Raw genomic sequence first — 22,236 nt, forward strand, 5'->3', positions numbered from 1 at the left:
GGACCCTGGGTAGCTTCAGAAGGGCGGTTGGTCACTAGGAAGACCAAGGCATGAGTATAGGGTTGGAATTTTCAGCCCCACACCCTGACTTCCAGGAAGGGGGTGGGGAAGTGGGGTTGGAGATTAGTTAATCACCAATGGCCAATGATTTAATCAATCATGCCTATGTAATAAAAATTCCTAAGTTATCCGGCTGACAGAGCTTTTGGACTGGTGGACACAGTTGAGGTGTGCTAGGAGGGTGGTGTGCCCAGAGAGGGCATGGAAGCCCCTCACCTCCTCCTCCCCTCAAACAGGGCCCCCTGCCCTATGTATCTCTTCTATTTGGCTATTCCTGAGTTGCATCCTTTATAATAAACTAGTAATAGTCAGTAAAGTACTTTCCTGGATTCTGTGAGCCATTCTAGCAAATTATCAAACCTGAGCAGGGAGTCATGGAGCCCGCAATTTATAGCTGGTTGACAGGAAGTGTAGGCAGCAGCTTAGGACTTTGGAGGGATGTCTGAAGGGGGGCAGCCTTGGAGGACTGAGCCCTTACGCTATGAGGTCTGTGCTGATTCCAAGCAGTTAGTGTCAGAACTGAATTATAGGATACCCAGTTGGTATCTGGAGAGTTGAAGAATTAGTTGGTAAGAGGGAAAAAAAACCCCATGTATTTGGTGTCAAACGTTATCAGTGAAAACAGGACAGACTTGGTTTCCTAGAAATCCTAACACTGTTAGCTGTGGAACCGTGGATAGGTCTCAGTTTACCTTTTTATGCTGAGGGTATAGTAAAATGCAAAGGATATTCAGAATCTAAAGGCACCTTATAGTTATAAAACACAACAGAATAACCCCAATCTCTACTTCTTGCCCTACCATTTTTACTGTTCTGATACTGTTTTACTATCAGAAATTGTATAAAGTGACCAGATTATACGATAGAAAGAAGGGACATACACTATCCAGTGGAGAACACTGAGCAAAAGACTGGGCTGGGACAGGGAATGAGAAATCAAGAAAAGTCCTGCAGAAATCGGACGTCTAATCGGTCTGTCTACCTGGGACTTGAGTAAAGGCAGTGATGTACAGGAGCTTGCCTGAACCAGCTTATAAAAAATCAAATTATATAAACTTACAATTTAACTATATTAAAAGCAGAGTCAATAAATGCTCCAAACTCATCCCATATGCATTATGTTCCTATTGGCTATGTTCTTGAAGTTATCTGAATCTACTACACCTCTAGGGTGAGAATACTGTATAACGGTTCACCTTTTCTCAACCTCCGGGTGAGTGACATGATGTAACAGCTGAAAACTGGACATGGTAGAAGTGTTTATACCATGGAAATAGGCAAATCCTATAAATGAGTGAGGGCTTCCCCAACCTGCACAAAGTCAGTTGTTAAATATTTACCAGTACACTGTCGAGGAGTTTTAGACTCCATTGACAAAGTGAAATTGGGAGGAGGAGGTGCTTCATTTTTTAAAGGATAATTAAGTTTAATTATTAGAAAAAAAAGTCTGAGCTTTTCCCGCTTTTGCCAAATTCTACAAAATAGACCAAGAAAGCACTGTTTCTATTATAACAACATTCCCCACCCCCAGTCAGTGTAGGGAAAACCCTCTCAGCCATGGGTTCATAGCAAGAGATAGTTTTGAATAATTTGTATTTCTAACTTTATAGAAGAGATGATAAAACTGTTTCAAATGAAAATGATATCTAAAAACTTGGATGCCTTTCATTCTAAGAGTATATTCCCTGAGTTCATCAGGAAAAAAGTACTATATAATATAAAAACTATATACAAAATTAAAAATTTTTATTTGTTTTTGGTCACACTGCACAGCTTAAAGGATTTTAATTCCCCAACCAGGGATTGAACCTGGGCTGTCGGCAGTGGGAGTGCAGAGTCCTAACTATTGTACTGCCAGGAAAGTCCCCTACAGGATTTAAATCCACATTTTTAGGTAATATTCTATAAAGCCCATTACATTATTCTTATAAAACAGTCAGATGAGAATCTTATTAAAGGGAGAATCTATTGAAGAATAAAAAAGCATACTTGGCCAGATTTCCAATTGATTCTTTGTCATTAGCAAATATATTATAAGCTCCGTCACTCTTCCATATTAATCCTACTAAACCTTGGCTGAAAGCAACCACCGCAGGAACCTGGTTCTCCTCCTTCTTTGAGAACGTCGTGTAGAACTGCAGACCATCCTCAGGATAAAGGAATATGGCGTAGGTGCTGGAATCAGAGGAGGCCAGAATGGACTGGAATGTGTTTCTCTGTGAAGATGAGTTAAGATTCAGTTACTCGGGATCTTAAACTGTGCTATTCACCAGACTACATATAAAAAATACAGAGATGGCACTATTTGCACCTTATTCTAAAGAAATATTTTTGTAGCAAGGACAGTATTCCGGGATAATTCCACTTAAATATCTCTAAGGCTATGTCAACATGAAATTTTCTAATTAGTCAATGAATACCTTCTGCATAACTGTGACCTTAAGGTTAACCAAAAATTATAGAGATGTTACCTCTATCTCTCAAGCAAATTTGCAAATTCTTATCCCTAGAATTTGTTTCCACAGCCATTAAACATATTCAACCACATTTATTATTTAGTTTATTAAGCCCTAGCACTGTTCAGTAAGAAAGAACATGAGCTTTGGAAGAAAACAGATCTGGATCCAACTCCTTGCCCTCATCACTGGCTGAGTGACCTTGGGCATGTTACCTAACCTCTCTGAACCTTGATTTTTGAATCTGTAAAATGGAAAGAAAATCATCTACTGCACAGAAATGTTAGGAGGACTATGTGAGCCAGCATATGAGAATCGGGCAGAGAATGTATTCCTTCACGTTAGAATGTATTCCTTTCCTGTGCACCAGACATCGCCCCAAACACTGTGAAGACGAAGGATAATACATGATCCTGGCACCTGAGAATTTTCAGTTTAGGTGGGAAGACTGACATCTGAACAAAACATTCCCAAACTAAAGAATGGATTCTGTAACCAAGCTGCGTGCAGGCAAAGTGCCCAGGGCTGGAAGGGGCGGGGGCAGAGGAGGCTGAGTGAACAAGCAGGCGCTTAACACGAGCAGTGAGGGTCAGGGAGAGGCCATCGCAAGCAGAGCACAACTAGTGCATGAGATAGTGGCTAAAACAAACAAGCACAAAGCCTCATCAGGGAATTGCAAATAATCTGGTCCAGCTGCTACAGTGGGGAGTGAAGGCAGGATGAGAGGAGACTGGGCCCACGAGGCAGGCAGGAGCTCTGTACAATGGGTCGGGCAGTTATTACTCAAGTAAAGAGGATGCACACTTGAGAAATTTAAGGTTTTATTTTATTGATTTATTTTTTTGCCATGCCATCTGGCATGTGGGATCTTAGTTCCCCCACCAGGGAAGGAATCTGGTGTCTTAACCACTGGACCACCACGGAAGTCCCATGAAATTGAAGGTTTTAAACAGTTTTCAAGCATGCCACTCAGGCGGGTACAGGTGGCAAAGCAAAACGTGTCAGATTTCTCCAAAGTGTGCTCTATGGGATGCAATGTGTCTTATTTGGGAGGGAAAACGGTATAGCCAAGAGGTTTAGGGATGACTAAACTAAACTAAGTTAAGCAGGTTTCTGTATTGTAGGGCTTTCCAGAGTGAGACACCAAGAGGAACCTATAGTGTTAGCATTTCCCAAACTCATTTGGCCCAAGGAGTCTTTTTCCTCAAGGACTCTCTGTAAGACTAGTATTCTGTGGTACACACTTTGGGAACCACCAGCCTGGACCATTTCCTCCATTTAAAGATGCTTTTGGACCTTTCAAGTTGTACTCTACCCTGTCATGCTATAACACTTAAATAATGGTGGAGTGAAATTATTTTTCCAAGGAGAAACTGAAGCATGTCCTAAAATCTCACTTCAGATCTACAGATGGGCTTCTTGACCTGCTCAAAAATTCCCCTTCTTGGGAAAGAGACACGTGTACCCCAGTGTTCATCGCAGCACTGTTTATAATAGCCAGGACATGGAAGCAACCTAGATGTCCATCAGCAGATGAATGGATAAGAAAGCTGTGGTACATATACACAATGGAGTATTACTCAGCCACAGTTCTAATGAGGTGGATGAAACTGGAGCCTATTATACAGAGTGAAGTAAGCCAGAAAGAAAAACGCCAATACAGTATACTAACGCATATATATGGAATTTAGAAAGATGCTAACAATAACCCTGTGTACAAGACAGTAAAAGAGACACTGATGTATAGAACAGTCTTATGGACTCTGTTGCAGAGGGAGAGGGTGGGAAGATTTGGGAGAATGGCATTGAAACATGTATAATATCATGTATGAAATGAGTTGCCAGTCCAGGTTCGATGCACGATACTGGATGCTTGGGGCTAGTGCACTGGGACGACCCAGAGGGATGGTATGGGGAGGGAGGAGGGAGGAGGGTTCAGGATGGGGAACACATGTATACCTGTGGCAGATTCATTTTGATATTTGGCAAAACTAATACAATTTGTAAAGTTTAAAAATAAAAAAAAATTAAAAAAAAAAAAAAGAATCGGGAAAAAAAAAAAAATTCCCCTTCTAAGCACAGGTCCAAGCTCTACACATCCTAACATCTTTCCCAACCGCTGAATCTAAAAAAACCACAGCCCTGCTTATGAAGAAACCCGTGTCCTGAACCATTCACATGGTACAAATAGATGATGGGTGGGTTGTTCCCCCAACTAGAACATGGGTCTTATCTTTAGTTCTTCACATCCCTTGGGACTGCTTTATTATTTTAATTTATCACTGCATATTCATAAACTTGCAATAAATTCTCTATCTAGAGACCACCTCCCAAAGTAAGAGCAGCTAGGGCTGTAATTTATCGACTCTGTTCTTGCCATGTGGCTCGTCATCTCAGGGATCTTGGCTTTCTTTACATCTGATCATCATTACAACACAGATTTAGGTAGCCTGCAGATAAGATTTTGGACATTTCAGATCTGCAATAAATAGCTTATTAGATTTTGCTTTGGATGTCCTATCTTTATCAATCACATGGACGTGGTGTACATCAGAGTAGCACAAACCAGAAGACCAAAGTGCGCAAAGCCAATGTATTAGACTCCTTGCCCCTGTGCCTGGACGGGTGCTTACCTTGCCTTCCAGGGTGGGGTCCTTGCTAGGCCCTTGGTAGGGAGCCACGGATTCCCAAGTGACAACCACCGCACTGCTGGGCTTGAAAGAGACTTCTGGGAACCCTCTCTGGACACACTCTGCTGCCAGCTGAGTGACAGAGGGAGACAAGTCTTCCCGATAGTAGACCTTCCCCAGGCCATCTGTTGTGTCCAAGTCCGCCAGGAAAGGGGCGACTGCTCCAAAGGTTGGTGGGAAGGGCCCAGGGTGGGTTTCTTTGGCTGGGGGTTCACTCATGGCAATGATACCATTGGTGGTGACCTGTAAAAAAATAAGCATCATTAAAAGGAGTGCAGAGACTTAGAACCAAATTTTGTGCATGCTCAGTCATGTCCAGCTCTTTATGACCCTATGGGACTGTAGCCCACCAGGCTCCTCTGTCCATGGGATTCTCCAGGCAAGAATACTGGAGCAGGTTGCCATTTCCTGACCCAGGGATTGAACCCACATCTCCTGCATCTCCTGCACTGGCAGGGGGATTCTTTATCATTGAGCCACCTGGGAAGCCCAACCAAATATTGGGAACCACCCAGATACCCATCAACAAGAGAACAGGTAAATAAATTCTGGTCTTAGCATACAGTGGAATACTATACAGTGATTTTTAAAAATACACAAAACAACATGAGTGAATCTTATACGTATTAAGCCGAGCAAAAGGATCCAGACACAACCATAGTATATGCTACATAATTTCACTCATATGAGGTTCAGATACAACAGAATTGGCAAAAGACATGATCTGGAATTATAAAACTCAGCATTCTCTTCCTAGAGAGGACAGCCTACTGGAAGGAGCAAGGGCAAGAATCATAGACCTTGGGCCTTCCCTGGTAATCCAGTGGTTAAGAATCTGCCTTGCAATGCAGGTGACACAGGTTTGATTCAGTTGGGGAACTAAGATCCCACATGCCTTAGAGCAACCAAGCCCTAACACAGCAACTAGAGAGCCCAGGAGCTGCAATTAAGACCTGACCCAGCTAAATAAATACATAAATAAAAGAATCACAAGACCTGACTCTGGCATATGACTTGGGCAAGGGTCCTAAACTTCAAGTCTCAGACTTCCTATGTGTGTGCTTTGTGGCACAAAAAGCACCATTCAAACATAAGTCATCACCAAAGCCTGGCTTAATTTACTCAACAGATGAACTAATCGTGACAAACCAGGGCTGCGCTAGAGCTGTGGGTCCACAAATGGGCACCACCCAGACTCTGCTTTCAAGGCGCCCGCCATCCAGAGGATGTGGAGGACTAACGCAAAAGACGACGGGACAATAAGTAAATGAGAGTTAAGAAGTAGATGTGACTGCGCCACGAGACTGTCACTACTGTGAACAGATTAATGCCCTACATCAATAGCTAACTGTATTGGATGCTTACCATGTTCCAGACCTCTTATTACTACTGAATCCTCAAAAGAACCCATAAGAAGAGCTAGTACTATTTTTTAAAATTCTGAGGGTCATTTTTATTCCAGTAAATTTGCTTTTTCCCCCAAATTTTCAAGATACACGTATTATGTGCATGATCAGAAAACAAAGTTCATATGTAAATAAAAGAACATTAAGATTCCAATGGGAAGCAGGCCAAAGGGTATTTCAAACAGTTTTCAAGAAGAAAGACCAATAAGAAGAACATGTTCCATTTCAACCTCACCAGTTATCAAAAGGTGCCAAGAAAAGCAATAAGGTGCTACTCTCAGCTGAGAGTGTTTTTAACAGCCCTGCTATCTGGGATCCCAAAGATGTGTGCATTTGAATTTCTTCTAAAATAGGAAAAATGAGTATGACAATGAATCAAACCTAGATTAAACCTGTCTTTTGCCAATGAAGTTGTCAAATAGAACTTTTGCTGTTTGTCATGTAGGAAGGACCCAAGAAAAGCCATTGGTATTATCCACATTTTTCTGAAGTGGAAAATAAGGTATTAATAAGTGAATCAATTTGTCCAAAGTTACCAATAAGTGGCAGCACCAGGATTTGAACCCAGGGAGACCAACTCCACATCGACCCTTCTTAATCACTATGTTCACTTAATTCACTTAGTTCACTGTGTTCACTTAATCACTTAATTCAGCCTTCTTGAAACCAGTTATCAGTTACCACTTCTTGAAATCAGTCATCATGTTTTTTCTTTTTTGTCTGCACTGGATCTTTGTTGCTGTACGAGGGCTTCCTCTAGTTGCGGCAAGCAAGGCTACTTTCTGGTTGCAATGCTTGGGTTTCTCACTGTGGTGGCTTTTCTTGTTGCAGAGCATGGGGCTCTAGAGTTCAGGCTCAGTAGTTGTGGCATATGGGATCAGTTGCCCCATGGCATGTGGGATCCTCCAGGACCAGGGATCAAACGCACGTCTCCTGCATTGGCAGGCAGATTCTTAACCACTGGACCACCAGGGAAGTCCAGTTAACACTTCTTGAAAGCAGTCTAAAGCCTATGAAAATATTGCTGTGTTCTTACCCAAGTAAAATCCACATTCCCTGGGAAAATGGGGAAGTGTCCATAGACCCCTGGTGGTGGGCATGCTTGGGCCTCCTTGCAAAACCGGGCTTAGGATGAGGCTTTGAGTCCCTCCTATATCCTTCCAGGGCTTCCCTGGTGACTCAGTGGTAAAGAATCTGCCCGCAATGTAGGAGATCCAGGGTCAGGAAGATCCCCTGGAGAAGAAAATGGCAACCCACTCCAGTATTCTGGCCTGGAGAATTCCAAGGACAGAGGAACCTGGTAGGCTACAGTTCAAGGGATCACAAACAGTCGGACACGACTGAGTGATTAACACACACATATCCTTCTTAATTGGAGAAGGCAATGGCACCCCACTCCAGTACTCTTGCCTGGAAAATCCCATGGACGGAGGAGCCTGGTAGGCTGCAGTCCATGGGGTTGCGAAGAGTCGGACACGACTGAGCGACTTCACTTTCACTTTTCCCTTTCATGCATTGGAGAAGGAAATAGCAACCCACTCCAGTGTTCTTGCCTGGAGAATCCCAGGGACGGGGGAACCTGGTGGGCCGCCGTCTATGGGGTCGCACAGAGTCGGACACGACTGAAGCGACTTGGCAGCATCCTTCTTAATGCATAGTCCGCTGGGGGCAAAGAACACCACACAAGTGGTCTTTTTACTTCTGGAGTCCATGAATTTTTAAAAAAATCCTGACTGCAATGGGAGTGACTTTGCATATGGTCGCCTAGTTTGCACTTCAAGAAGCTACAGACTGGAAGAACAGGAATGCATGGAAGGGAGTTGCAGCTGTTCAGTTGATTAGAAGTCCTGTGAGTTTTCCAGGTGACTTCCTTCCCTCCCTCCACTTCCCATGGCCTCATCATTCAGTCACTTCAGACCTCATTCCTAGAGGAGGGGGCAGGGGCAGACAAGAAACCCTACAACATGCCAAGAACCAGATAAAAAGGTTCAGCGTTGATGGAGCCAATTTGGGCCCTGGGAAGGGAGAAGAGCAACAGGTTTGGGAGTTACTGTAGACTTAGCAAAACCCTCCCATTTTACCAAGTTCATGGGCTGTTAAGTGTTCAGGTGACATAATTTCCATCACCACCTGGCACCAGCAATGATTGTCTGGAATGCATGGACAGGCTGTAGAAAAGGGAGTTGGGGAAGGAGCTTGTCCAGCTGGTCTCCCGCCCTTTTTGCCCCAACCCCATCCAAACATCTCCCAGCACAAACATCCTGATTGGGTTGCCATGTGGGAGCGTGGGAAACAGCTCACTTTCTCAAGCCACCAAAAGTTGGCAGTTACCAGCTGCCAGTGGGAAGTGATCACACGGAGGCCCCATACAGACAACTTGGTTTTAAAAAGCTGTTTTCCAGTGAAATTTAAATCAGGCCAACAGTTTTGAAAACGCTCCTGGTGTCTTTTATTATTGAGGATCTGGGCACAGGAATGTTCCTATTTTCACAAGAAATGCTTTAGGAATTGAGGTTTTAGACAAGTATCATGAATCCCTGCCTGCAAATACTTTGGACAAAGACCAGATAACCCTCATTAATATTAGCACTATTAGGAAAATTACTTTTCAGCCAGTTTTATGGCACATTCAACTCACTTCTCTGTGATAATGAAAAAAAGATGTCATATACAGAACATCCCGAAGTTTTGATTCTTAAACGTCTCTGTAAACACTTTTGATTTTGTTTTTGTTTCCTCCAGATGTAACAGTTAATGGCAGAGCTGATGAACAACGTTCTCTTACATTTGGGTGCCAGTCTCATCTCACAAATCCATCCAGCTTGTAATGCTCCTACTGGACTGGTTCCTTTTCTCAACCTTTTTAAAGTTGAGCAATTCAATAGAAGGGCAGGCGCACAGAAAGAAGGGCCTAAAAGGCCCCTAGTGGACCAGGAGGAGAGACTGAGTACAACTGAGACAGGCTTCGAGCGCCTGCACTTGGACCTGGACAAATGCCTCCCCCAGCAACAGAATATAAAGAAACTATAAAGTACTAAAAATAACCACACGCATGGGCAGTTGAGACACATTGAGAACAATAAGATACAAAAGGGCCACAAACCAAGGGCCACTTCTGAGGAGCCTGGAGCAAAAGCAGGTAACTGCACATGATCCCTGCATACAGCACCACCAAGGGGGCAGGCAGACCACATAGGCCTCCTCTTCGGCCCAGCTCGCCAATCTGCCCCCACCCTCACCCCGTTTAGGGGACCAGTTCACTTCTCTCTAGGAGAGCGAGCAAGGGCACCTGTTTCTTGTTTTTGCTCCCTCGTGCTACAGCATGAGTCCCCATAGAGCCTTGCCTGAGTTTCTTGTCTGGCTTCTTATCAATTTCTATTGATTAAAGAGTCCAAGAACCAGGTGCGTAACAGCTTCTCCAAGGGGACGAGACTGCAGACCACAGAGAGTCATGCAGTCCCCCTGTCCAGCTGCCCAGGGCTGTGCCCATAACAGCCACTGATTGACCCAGCTGCTTAAGCCAGGAGACCTGGCATTCAGCCTTGATTCCTTCCTCTTTCTCATCCCATGTTCTGTGTGTCCTGTCTCTGAAGTATACAGCACTTTCTCCATCCCTGAGACCACCAGCACCCTCTTCCCCACCTCTTGCATCCACATAATGGGCTATTTCTCACATCTTCCAGGGCGCCACTGAAATAACACCTTCTGAGATTTCTTTGGGTAGTATAGTCATTTTCACAATACTGATTCTTCCAAGAACATGGTATATCTCTCCATCTGTTTGTGTCATCTTTGATTTCTTTCATCAGTTCAGTTCAGTTCACTCACTTAGTCGTGTCCAACTCTTTGCGACCCCATGAATCGCAGCATGCCAGGCCTCCCTGTCCATCACCATCTTCCAGAGTTCACTCAAACTCACGTCAATCGAGTTGGTGATGCCATCCAGCCATCTCATCCTCTGTCGTCCCCTTCTCCTCCTGCTCCCAATCCCTCCCAGCATCAGAGTCTTTTCCAGTGAGTCAACTCTTCACATGAGGTGGCCAAAGTACTGGAGTTTCAGCTTTAGCATCATTCCTTCCAAAGAAATCCCAGGGCTGATCTCCTTCAGAATGGACTAGTTGGATCTCCTTGCAGTCCAAGGGACTCTCAAGAGTCTTCTCCAGCACCACAGTTCAAAAGCATCAATTCTTCAGCCCTCAGCTTTCTTCACAGTCCAACTCTCACATCCATACATGACCACTGGAAAAACCAGAGCCTTGACTAGACGGACCTTTGTTGGCAAAGTAATGTCTCTGCTTTTCAATATGCTGTCTAGGTTGGTCATAACTCTCCTTCAAAGAAGTAAGCGTCTTTTAATTTCATGGCTGCAGTCACCATCTGCAGTGATTTTGGAGCCCCCAAAAATAAAGTCTGACACTGTTTCCACTGTTTCCCCATCTATTTCCCATGAAGTGATGGGACCAGATGCCATGATCTTCATAATGTTCTGCATACAGGTCTTTAATCCCTTTAGGTAGGTTTATTCCTAGGTATCTTTCAAAAGAACTAGGCCAAAAAATTTCACAATTTGTATGGAAACACAAAAGACCCTGAGTAGCCAAAGCAATCTTGGGAAAGAAAAATGGAACTGGTGGAATCAATCTCCTCGACTTCAGACTATACTACAAAGTCACAGTCATCAGGAGAGTATGGTACTGGCACAAAAAAACAGACATCTAGACCAACGGAACAAAATAGAAAGCCTAGAGATAAACCATGCACCAATGGGTACCTTATCTTTCACAAAGGAGGAAAGAATATACAATGGAGAAAAGACAGCCTCTTCAATAAGTGGTGTTAGGACAACTGGACGGTGACATATAAAAGAATGAATTAGACACTTTCTAACACAATACACAAATATGAATTCAAAATGGATTAAAAACTTAAATGTAAGGCCAGAAACCATAAAACTCTTAGAGGAAAACACAGGTAGAACACTCTGACGTAAATCAAAGAAAGATCCTCTTTGACCCACCTCCAAGCTCAATGGAAATAAAAACAAAAATAAACAAATGGGATATAATTAAATTTACAAGCTTTTGCACAGCAAAGGAAACTATAAACAAGAAGAAAAGACAACTCTTAGAACAGGAAAAAATAATTGCAAATGAAACAATCAACAAAGGATTAATTTCCAAAATGTATAAGCAGCTCATGCAATTCAATATTAGAAAAACAAGCAATCCAATTAAAAAAATGGGCAGAAGACCTAAGTAGACAGTTCTCCAAAGAAGACACACAGATGGCCAATAAACATATGAAAAGATGCTCAATACTGCTCATTATTAGAGAAATGCAAGTCAAAACTACAATGAGGTACCACATCACACCAGTCAGAATGGCTATCATCAAAAAATCTACAAACTATAAATGCTGGAGAGGATGTGGAGAAAAGGAAACCTTCTTGCACTGCTGGTGGGAATGTAAACTGATACAGCTGCTATGGAGATTCTTGAAAAAACTAGGACTAAAGCTACCATATGACTCAGTAATCCCACTACCGGCCATATACCCTGAGAAAACCACAATTCTAAAAGACACATGTACCCCTTGGGTACCTTCAGGCTTCCCACTAGTGGTAAAGAACCTGCCTGCCAATACAGGAGATGTAGAGAATCAGGTTTGGTCCCTGGGTTGGGAAGATCCTCTGGAGAAGGAAATGGTAACCCACTACAGTATTCTTGCCTGGAGAATCCCATGGACAGAGGAGTCTGGTGGGCCACAGTCCATGGGGTTTCAAAGAGTCAGACATGACTGAAGCAGCTTAGCAGCAGCAGCAGCACCCCGATATTCATTGCAACACTATTTACAATAGCCAGGACATGAAAGCAACCTAAATGTCCTTCAACAGATGAATGGATAAGAAGTTACTTTACATATATACAAAGCAACATTACTCGGCCATAAAAAAGAACAAATTTGAGTAAGTTGTAGTGAAGTGTATGAACCTAGAGCCTATTAATACAGAGTGAAGTAAGACAGAAAAAGAAAAGCAAATATTGTATATTAATGCATATATATGGAATCTAGAAAAATGATATGGATGAACCTATTTGCAGGGAAGGAATGAAGACACAGATGTGGAGAATGGACTTGTGGACACAGCAGGGGATGTAGAGGATGTGACAAATTGAGAAAGTACTATTGACATATATGCACCACCATCTGTAAAACAGATAACTAGTGGGAAGCTGCTACATAACATAGGGAGCCCAGCCTGGTGCTCTGTGACAACCTAGAGGGGCAGGATGGCAGAGCGGGGGTGGAAAGGGGTGAGGAGAAATGGGTGGTAAGGAGAAGGCTAAAGTAGAAATACATGTGCTAGGAAAATTTGTTTAATTGCTTACACTTCTCCAAACTCACCATGGTGTTTCACCTACTTAACTGCATAAAAGGTTTTGCATCTATGTTTCCCTTGGCCTCAGAGATCCTTGCTTAGCTTTCATCCTTGGCAAAGTCCCATTTCTCCTGTGAAGCCCTCCTGCCCTCTCCAAGTAGGGTTTACCACCAGCTCCCATACATCTGCACCTCTCTCTCTTTAGTTAAAAAACAACAGAAAAAAAAAAAGGAGCAAACAACAATAACAAAAAAGGAAAAAACAAACAAAAAGACAACATGCCCAAAATGGAGTCACTTATGCTAAGCCCCACATCACCAAATCAAGGCTTAATTATAGTTTCCACTATATGCAGGAACCATCTGATTAGCAGTAGTGAAGTAATCTGCTGAGTAGACCCCTGCTACCTTAAAGAAAAATAACTTTGCAATAATACAACCTACTTTTTTCTTTTGCCAGATAACTTTCCTCTTTCCACTCCCTTCTGCCTAATAAAGTCTTTCATTTCATACAGCTCCTCAGAGCTCCTTTTTATTTGCTAGATAGGATGCTGCCCAATTCAAATCAATTTTTGCTCAAATAAACTCTTAATTTTTTAAAATATATGCCTCAGTTTATCTTTTAACAGTTTGCAAATTAGCACCTTGGAATCCTGATTCAGGTTCCCTGAGTTGCGATGGCACCAGCACATTCCTTGCTGTAGATTATGTAATCAGATCAGATCAGATCAGATCAGTCGCTTAGTCGTGTCTGGCTCCTTGCGACCCCATGAATTGCAGCACGCCAGGCCTCCCTGTCCATCACCAACTCCCGGAGTTCACTGAGACTCACATCCATCGAGTCAGTGATGCCATCCAGCCACCTCATCCTCTGGCGTCCCTTTCTCCTATTGCCCCCAATCCCTCCCAGCATCAGAGTCTTTTCCAATGAGTCAACTCTTCACATGAGGTGGCCAAAGTACTGGAGTTTCAGCTTTAGCATCATTCCTTCCAAAGAAATCCCAGGGCTGATCTCCTTCAGAATGGACTGGTTGGATCTCCTTGCAGTCCAAGGGACTCTCAAGAGTCTTCTCCAACACCACAGTTCAAAAGCATCAATTCTTTGGCGCTCAGCCTTCTTCACAGTCCAACTCTCACATCCATACATGACCATAGGAAAAACCATAGCCTTGACTAGACAAACCTTTGTTGGCAAAGTAATGTCTCTGCTTTTCAATATGCTATCTAGGTTGGTCATAACTTTCCTTCCAAGGAGTAAGCATCTTTTAATTTCATGGCTGCAGTCACCATCTGTAGTGATTTTGGAGCCCAGAAAAATAGTCTGACACTGTTTCCACTGTTTCCCCATCTATTTCCCATGAAGTGATGGGACCGGATGCCATGATCTTCGTTTTCTGAATGCTGAGCTTTAAGCCAACTTTTTCACTCTCCACTTTCACTTTCATCAAGATTATGTGATATTTCATCAAGATTATGTATTATATTATATTAACACATATATTATTTATATATTAAATTAATTAATTTTAATATAATATATATTAATAATCATCATTAATATTTCATCAAGATTATGTAATAGGGAAGAGCAAATCTGACTCCATATTGGATCTTTCTTTTCCTTTATCCTTTGTATCCTATTGCTTTTGCTACAAGAATGTTGCCTAGGGCCTGAAATATACAGGCATTTTCAAGGCTCTGACCTTTAAAGGTATAACACTTTCCATTCACTAGAGATAAAAAGTTGCAGAACAGAGAATAACATTTGTCTTGTTGAAGTTTATAGGGACATTGTCACCAAACCTACATGGAGGACTGTTGTAAGAGCAAAGGATTCTCACACCAAAAAGTTTGCAGCAACCAACACCCCTTCCTGTTTGGTATAAAAAACAACCTGACTCGTAACTCAGGAAAGACGGTTTTTTGGGACACAAATCCACCATCTCCTTGGTCTGCTGACTTTCTGAAAAAGCCACTATTCCTTGCCCCAACCACTCTCATTTATTGGCTTGTCATGAGGCAAGCAGTATGAACTTGGACTTGGTAGCTGTTACATGGCAAAACTCTTGTGAATTTGGTGGAGGGGAGGGGGGTGCTGTGCCATGTGGCTTGTGGAACCTTAGTTCCCTGACCAGAGATTGAACCTGTGTCCCTTGCAGTGGAAGCTCAGAGTCCTAACCAGTGCACTGCCAGGGAATTTCCAAAACTCTTCTGAACTGAATGCATTGCTGAGAAAGTCTGTCTGGATCATTGAAGGCTAAAGTAGTAATAATATTATTGTCTTAGGGTAACTCTCACCAAATACTGCCTAGCTGAGGTTTTTGGTAGAGTAAATAATACCTTGCTTCTTTATTGAAAAACAGCCACATACAGCACATTGAATCTTGCTGACAGTTTACACTGAGAAAAAAGAAGTTCCTTCAGCAAAGGTAATGTTCAGCCTAACATTTTACTAGCACAACTTAACACCCCTGTACAAAACACACCTATTCATTCACCCCAAGGAACACACCAAACACCAGGCTCTTCATCCAGCTGCACCATCAATTACATCACAAAATGCCTCTGGTGAAAATGCAAGCCCCACACAGCTAACAGCTGGATCCACTTACAATCCTTTCAACTCTGTTGACAGTAAGAAGACGTGGGACGGAGCACAAACTCACAATGGAGGAGTGGTCCCTATTTTAAAAAGCACTTCCAATCTCCATGCATCTTTAAAGTGAACTCAGAGACACGTGAAGACACGTGAAGGAGAAAGTCAAAGGCAGATACTCCAAACATTAAAATTATGTGTTAGATTTCTCACATTTAAGTGCACACTGAGGCAATGAAATAACATCCATTTTTTGGCTCCAATGAGCCTAGTAGCAGAACCTCAGGGCAGAAAGCAGCCTGCAACACTGAGGGGAAAGCCTTCTTTAGAACAGATGTGGTTAAGAATACTTGAGGTAGGCACAAATAAGAAACAAATGGGCCCCTTTTAGAAATGCAAATAGCTGTACTGGGAAGACAATGAAATTGGTAGGAGTTGCAAAAGCAAACTCCAAGGGTGGGAGGAAGCAGGAACCTAAGGTAAAGTAATTTGGGGCCAAGAAGGAAAAGGCAGCAAATGCTTCCTGCTAAGTTTGAGGCCTTTTACTAAAGCTGTTCACACTTTTAAAAGTTTAATACCACCACCTGCTTTTCAGGTATATGAAACAGATAAAGAAACGACAAGACTTAATTCAGCTTCCAGTCACACAGTCCGCAAGAGATGGGACCAAGATTTGAACCCACACCTGGTCGGGTCCATGACCTGCGCTCTTTCTGTTATATTCAGCCATGTAGTTTAGAGAAATTGGGAGCAAAAGTCCTGGAAGTTGCAAAGCTTCATGGGGTGGCTTCATGCTTAGAGGTCGGGTAGCTAGGAAAATCTGGAAAACAAAAAGGGCCTAAGAAAACAAAAACTTGAGGAAGAAGCCCCTGAAATAGCCTGAACTAGTAACAGTCAAGGTGGTGGAGATCGACTGATTCCAGCTTAGAGCCCGAAGCGGGACCTGGGGCCTGCCCCACTTTTTTTTGTAATTTGGCTGCAGCATGTGGGATCTAGTTCCCTTACTAGGGATTGAACCCAGGCCCCCTGTGCTGGGAACTTGGAGTCTTAGCCACTGGACCACCAGGAAACCCCTGACCCACTTTTGTTGTATTTGACAGTTTACAAAGCATTTTTACTCCAGCTATCACAGTCAAAGTGCTCAGTTGCTCAGTCGTGTCCAACTCTTTGTGGCTGCATGGACTGTAGCCTGCCAGGCTCCTCTGTCCATGGAATTTTCCCAGCAAGAATACTGGAGTGCGTTGTCATTTCCTACTCCAGGGGATCTTCCCAACCCAGGGATTAAATCTGCGTCTCTCATGTCTCACTGCATTGGCAGGCAGATTCAGTATCATATTCATCCTTCCTTTGAGAAAAAAATGAATTTCCGTTTATAAGACTTGCCTAACATCATACACTAAAAGTGAAAGAGGAAACAGACAGAACAGGCTCCATCTTGAAAACAGGACCCTATCTTGGGCTGGACTGTGGACTTTGAACTATATGCCCAGTATTTATGGAAACAACATACCAACTGGAAAACCAGGCCCCCTGAATGGAAGAGCCCCAGGGCTCGTACCTAGACTCTCTGTTGCCTAAAAGAATACCCTAATTATCTGTGTAACCGAATAGAATCATAAATTCTATTATGCTTACCGGGGTATGACCACAGGCCTGTTGATAATTGTGCACTGTTAACTACCTAGGCTTAAGGCATATGGATCCAGGCTAACTTTGATTGCATCTTTCTTTTCCTTTGTTCAGACCAGTTTCAGGGAATTTGGGGAGGTGGGTTTGGGCACATGCACTTAGGGTATATAAGGTTTTCAGAAAAACTAGTTAGGGTCCTTGGCTAAGAGGAGACTCTGCCTTGGGCCCGCCGGTGGAATAAACTGCACTCCACTATCTGCATTGTCCTTCTGAGTGAGTTTGTTTCCCAGAACACGTGGCTACAACATTTGGTGCATGGGCCGGGAAACACCTCACTTTGAGAAGACAAGTCCCATCTGGGACTACTCTGAGGCCTTGCGGCTCGAATCTTCTAGAGGAGGGATGGCGCCTCACCCTTCTGGAAGGATTCTGCTTCTCAATGCCCAGACCCTTCATGTTAGCAGATAGTGGACGGCAGCAGGGGAACTGAGCGCTCAGGTGAGAAGGAACCCACCCGGTAGGATGGAAGAGAGGGCCTGATCACCCCTCTGGGAGGGACTAGAAGGAGCGGGGACCCACAGGAGCCTGGAATTGGCAGGTGGCAACACGCTGACGAGTGTGTTAAGGCTTAGGAAGGAAATTTGTGAAGGTCATTTAGGAGGTGGTGTCCACGCCGTCTAGGGGAAAATTATTACCAAGCCATTGCCAGGGGATTTTTAGGAGAAGAAATTTGGTTTTTGTGTATTCGTATTCTGCTCTCCCCAAGGAGGTGTCCCATCTGCTATGAAATTCTTGACCCCCTCGGAATTGTCAGGCTAGAAGAAGGGGGATACATAAGTGAGTATGAATTGGCTTTTCCAGAGACGGCTTGGGACATGGGATATTTAACCCATCTGTATTTTCATCCGCATCTGATCAAGCCCACCAAGGCAGAATGGACTTTAAAAGTTAAGGGAGACACAGTCTTGGACCACGTGGTGTTCTGGTTCGGCTGTGCTGACCGGCAGGTGAAGACACACAGATCCCCCTTCTCCCTCTGGGATCTGGCAGGTAAGGCTCTTCTCACCCCAATTAGGAAGGAGGCAGAATGGCAATTTAAGTGTCATTGAGTGGAAATATCAGAAGTACATAGGGTACTGAGAACTTCGTAGACAGAACAAAAAGGAAAAGTAGAAGAAGGTCCGAGAAGGTAAGCAAGAGGGGGGGAAGTGAATCTAAGGCAACTGTATTGGAGCGCATGATTAAACATTTAAAGAAGGGATTAGGAGGAGACTATGGGGTGAAGATGAAGCCTAACTGCTTCCACATGCTCTGTGAGGTCGAATGGCCCCCGACGGGAGTAGGATGGCCACCAGAGAACACCACGAACTTACAAATAGTGGAAGCAGTCTAGACAGTAGACTGTTGGGATATGCAGTAGTCATGGAAGAAACCATCGTTGGGGCTAGCTCTCTGCCATCACACTGGTCCGCTCAACAGGCCGAACTATATGCTCTAACCCAGGCCCTCCAGCTGTCAAAAGGTAAGAAGACAAACATTTATGCAGACTCCAGGTATGCTTTTGCCACATTACAGGGCTCTGTATAAGGAGAGAGGCCTCTGATAGCTAGTGAAAAAGATATTAAAAATAAGGAAGAAATTAAGACTCTATTAGTGTTCTTGCCTGGAGAATCCCAGGGATGGGGGAGACTGGTGGGCTGCCGTCTATGGGGTCACAGAGTCGGACACAACTGAAGTGACTTAGCAGCAGCAGCAGCAGATGCTGCTTGGGAACCACAAAGGGTTGCAGTCATACACTGCTGAGGATGTCACAAGGAGGATACCCCCCGGGCTCAGGGAACAGACTGGCAGATAAGACCGCTAAACAAGCGGCTGAGGGCTTGGGGGTGACAAGTGAAGCCCCTGTTAAAGCTCTCATATTGGCGGAGCTACCTGAGCTAACGTTAGACTCTCCAAAATACACTGGAGCCCAAAACCAACTAGCCAAGGCAGAGGGGCCATCAAGACTGAAAAGGGATGGTGAAAACTGCCAAGTGGCAAATTATTAGTACCGGAGGAGCTGGCACCCACTCTGTAAGCCAAACGCACCAAGCAACCCATCTAGGCCATGATAAACTGGAAGAGCTAATCTGAAAATATTTCTTGGTTTCGCGCCTCTCTTCCCTAGGCAGGACAGAATCTCAAAATTGCCTTGCCTGCTCACAGGTCAATGCTGCCTCTCTGCACAGACAGAAACCTCCAGGAATTCAGGTAAGAGACTCGCTGCCCTTTGAATACCTGGAAGTGGACTTCACTGAAATGAAACCTCACCGACACCACCATTACCTGCTGGTCATAGTATGTACGTTCTTGGGATGAGTAGAAGCTTTTCCTACCCGGACTGAAAGAGCATCACGAGTAGCCTGGTGCCTGCTCAGGGAGATAGTTCCCAGATTTGGATTTCCTACCAGCATTGGATCAGACAATGGCCCGGCTTTCGTAGCTGATTTAGTATAACGAGTAAGCAAAACTTTAAATATCAAGTGGAAATTACATACAGCATATAGGTCCCAGAGTTCTGGGATGGTGGAAGGAACCAACTGGACACTTAAAGAGACAGTCTCCAAGTGGATCTTAGAGACTGACGGTTCCTGGGTGGACTTGTTTCTGATGGTTCTGCTCAGACTCATGATGACCCCACAGTCCCATGGCTCTTCTCCGTACAAAATTGTGTATGGGAGGCCCTCTCCCATAATAAAACAGGTGTCAACAAATTTGCCTCAGGTAAGGGGAGATGAGATTTCATAGCAGATGCAACAACTGGGTAAGGTAATAAATCAGGTAACTAAGTTTGTACAAGAAAGGGTGCCATTCCCCCTTGGGGAACGGATTCACGAATTTGTGCCCGGGGATCAGGTGTGATCAAGGACTGGAAACACGACTCCTTGGCCCCACATTGGAAGGGTCCATACACTGTTGCTCTAACCAGCCCTACGGCAGTTAAAGTTGCAGGTGTCACTCCCTGGATCCACCACATGAGGGTGAAGAGAGCATACCACGCAGACCCGGATGAGGCCGAGCGGACTACACAACAGGACCCCACTGACCCCTGTGAAACCAAGGTCATCTTAAAGAAGAACAAGAGGTGAAGCTCTACAATCAACTGCTGCTACAAGGACTTGCTGGTATCATCTTGAGACTAACCATAGTTTCAGTAGAAAGAGGGACCTGTGCTTTAATTAAAGTTGAATGTTGTGTATATATTCCTGATTTATCCGGCTATATATCAACCACCCTAGATGACGTGAGTCGGACACGACTGAAGTGACAGCAGTAGCAGCAGCAGCAGATGACATGAAAGGTCAGGTAAAAGTTATGTCTGATGATAATCTTTCTTTTTGGACTTCGGTCCTATCTGGGTGAAGGATGATTAGTGGAAAACTATATTTAGCATTGTCATAGTTGCCTTGATAGTTCTGCTTTGTGGACCCTTTATTTTACAATGTGTTATGAACTTGTAACCCAAAGGTTGTTGTTCTCCCAAACTGGAGGTCAGAGAGTCAGGGCGCAATATATCCCTATGAGTGATGCGCATACTATGAGTTATGAGCATCAAGAGAGGGGAGTGAAGGAGGAAACAGACAGAACAGGCTCCATCTTGAAAGCAGGACTCCATCTTGGGCGAGACTATGGACTTGGAGCCCTATGCCCAGTATCTTTGGAAACAACATACCAACTGGAAAACCAGGCCCCCTGAATGGAAGAGCCCCAGGGCTCGAACCCAGACTCTCTGTTGCCTAAAAGAATACCCTAATTATCTGTGTAACCGAATAGAATCACAAATGCTATTATGCTTATTGGGGTATGACCACAGGCCTATTGATAATTGTCCACTGTTAACTACCTAGGCTTAAGGTATATGAATCACAGGTTAACTTTGATTGTATTTTTCTTTTCCTTTGTTCAGGAGGTGGGTTTGGGCCTGTACACTTAGGGTATATAAGGTTTTCAGAAAAACTGGTTAGGGTCCTTGGCTAAGAGGAGACTCTGCCTTGGGCCCGCCGGTGGAATAAACTGCACTCCACTATCTGCATTGTCCTTCTGAGTGAGTTTGTTTCCCAGAACGCGTGGCTACAGCAAAAGTGCCAGAACAAAGCTCTTGAGTCTAAATTGCAAATGTTTTCTCTTAACCCCACTGATCCAGGGAAATGACTCTGGCTTGAATTAGAAACAGAAACAAAAGGATTAGCAGATTAAGAACAAGGGGCAACCTAGGGGTAATAGTTAAAAGATGAGCCAATGTTCTAAACTTAATCCAGCTAATGCCTAATGAGAGGCTCTGGATCAGTTAGCCATTTCTTATGCAGGGAATTACTATTGAGACACTGAGAAGTGGTTGAGAGTCTTTAAATTTTAACTTCTGATGTGTCTATCACAGAAGAGGTAGAAGTGTCCTTCTGCATTCCAGAACAGTAGGTGATCAGGGAAGGGAAGAGAAGGACCTAATCCAAACCGGCAGTCTCTGGGGAGAAGCCTGCCTCTCTAACACCTCTGATGGAGAAATCAGAAATTTACCTGTGCTGACTAGGGCACCAAGACTCCCTGAATTTGGATTATATCAACCCCTTAATTTGAACATCAAATATTACAAGGAAAGAATTAAGCACTCATCTGCCTTTCCAGAATGAACCATGTCAGTATAGCCCCAAAGCCCCATTTGATGAAGGACTTTCACTTCACTCACTTCACATGTGAAGCCAGCTAATAATGTATTAACTGAAAGAATGCTAGAAACCAACCAGCAAAGGCAACAAGCCAACAGCAAGACAAAGTAGAACACCATTTTGCAACCCTTAATTTAGTAATTGATTTAGGCAAAGAGTATCAATAGTTGCCAGAGACATTAAGTGAAAGGTTGGTGGGCAAGAGGACAGCTGTGTAAAGTCAAAGTATCACCCCATTGCTTGCCCTCTGCTCACAAGGGGAAAAATGTAACCCAACAGACATGATCTAAGCTGTCATCACCTTAACACAAGCAGCTA

General features: G+C 43.8%; 1 protein-coding gene across 2 annotated transcripts in view; it reads right to left on the minus strand.

Annotated features, from left to right (window-relative positions):
• Positions 1-22,236, minus strand: part of NID1 (nidogen 1) — a 96,195-nt gene that overhangs the window by 60,059 nt on the left and 13,900 nt on the right. For both annotated transcript variants that reach the window (XM_019953832.2, XM_019953831.2), the window contains exons 2-3: positions 5,150-5,449; positions 2,050-2,276 (exon numbers count right to left, since the gene is read on the minus strand). In XM_019953832.2, the coding sequence (XP_019809391.2) occupies positions 2,050-2,276; positions 5,150-5,449 (527 nt within the window). The remainder of the gene's footprint in view (positions 1-2,049; positions 2,277-5,149; positions 5,450-22,236) is intronic.

The sequence above is a fragment of the Bos indicus genome, chromosome 28 (genome assembly GCF_029378745.1).
Source record: "Bos indicus isolate NIAB-ARS_2022 breed Sahiwal x Tharparkar chromosome 28, NIAB-ARS_B.indTharparkar_mat_pri_1.0, whole genome shotgun sequence".
In the NCBI taxonomy this organism is placed as follows: Eukaryota; Metazoa; Chordata; class Mammalia; order Artiodactyla; family Bovidae; genus Bos; species Bos indicus.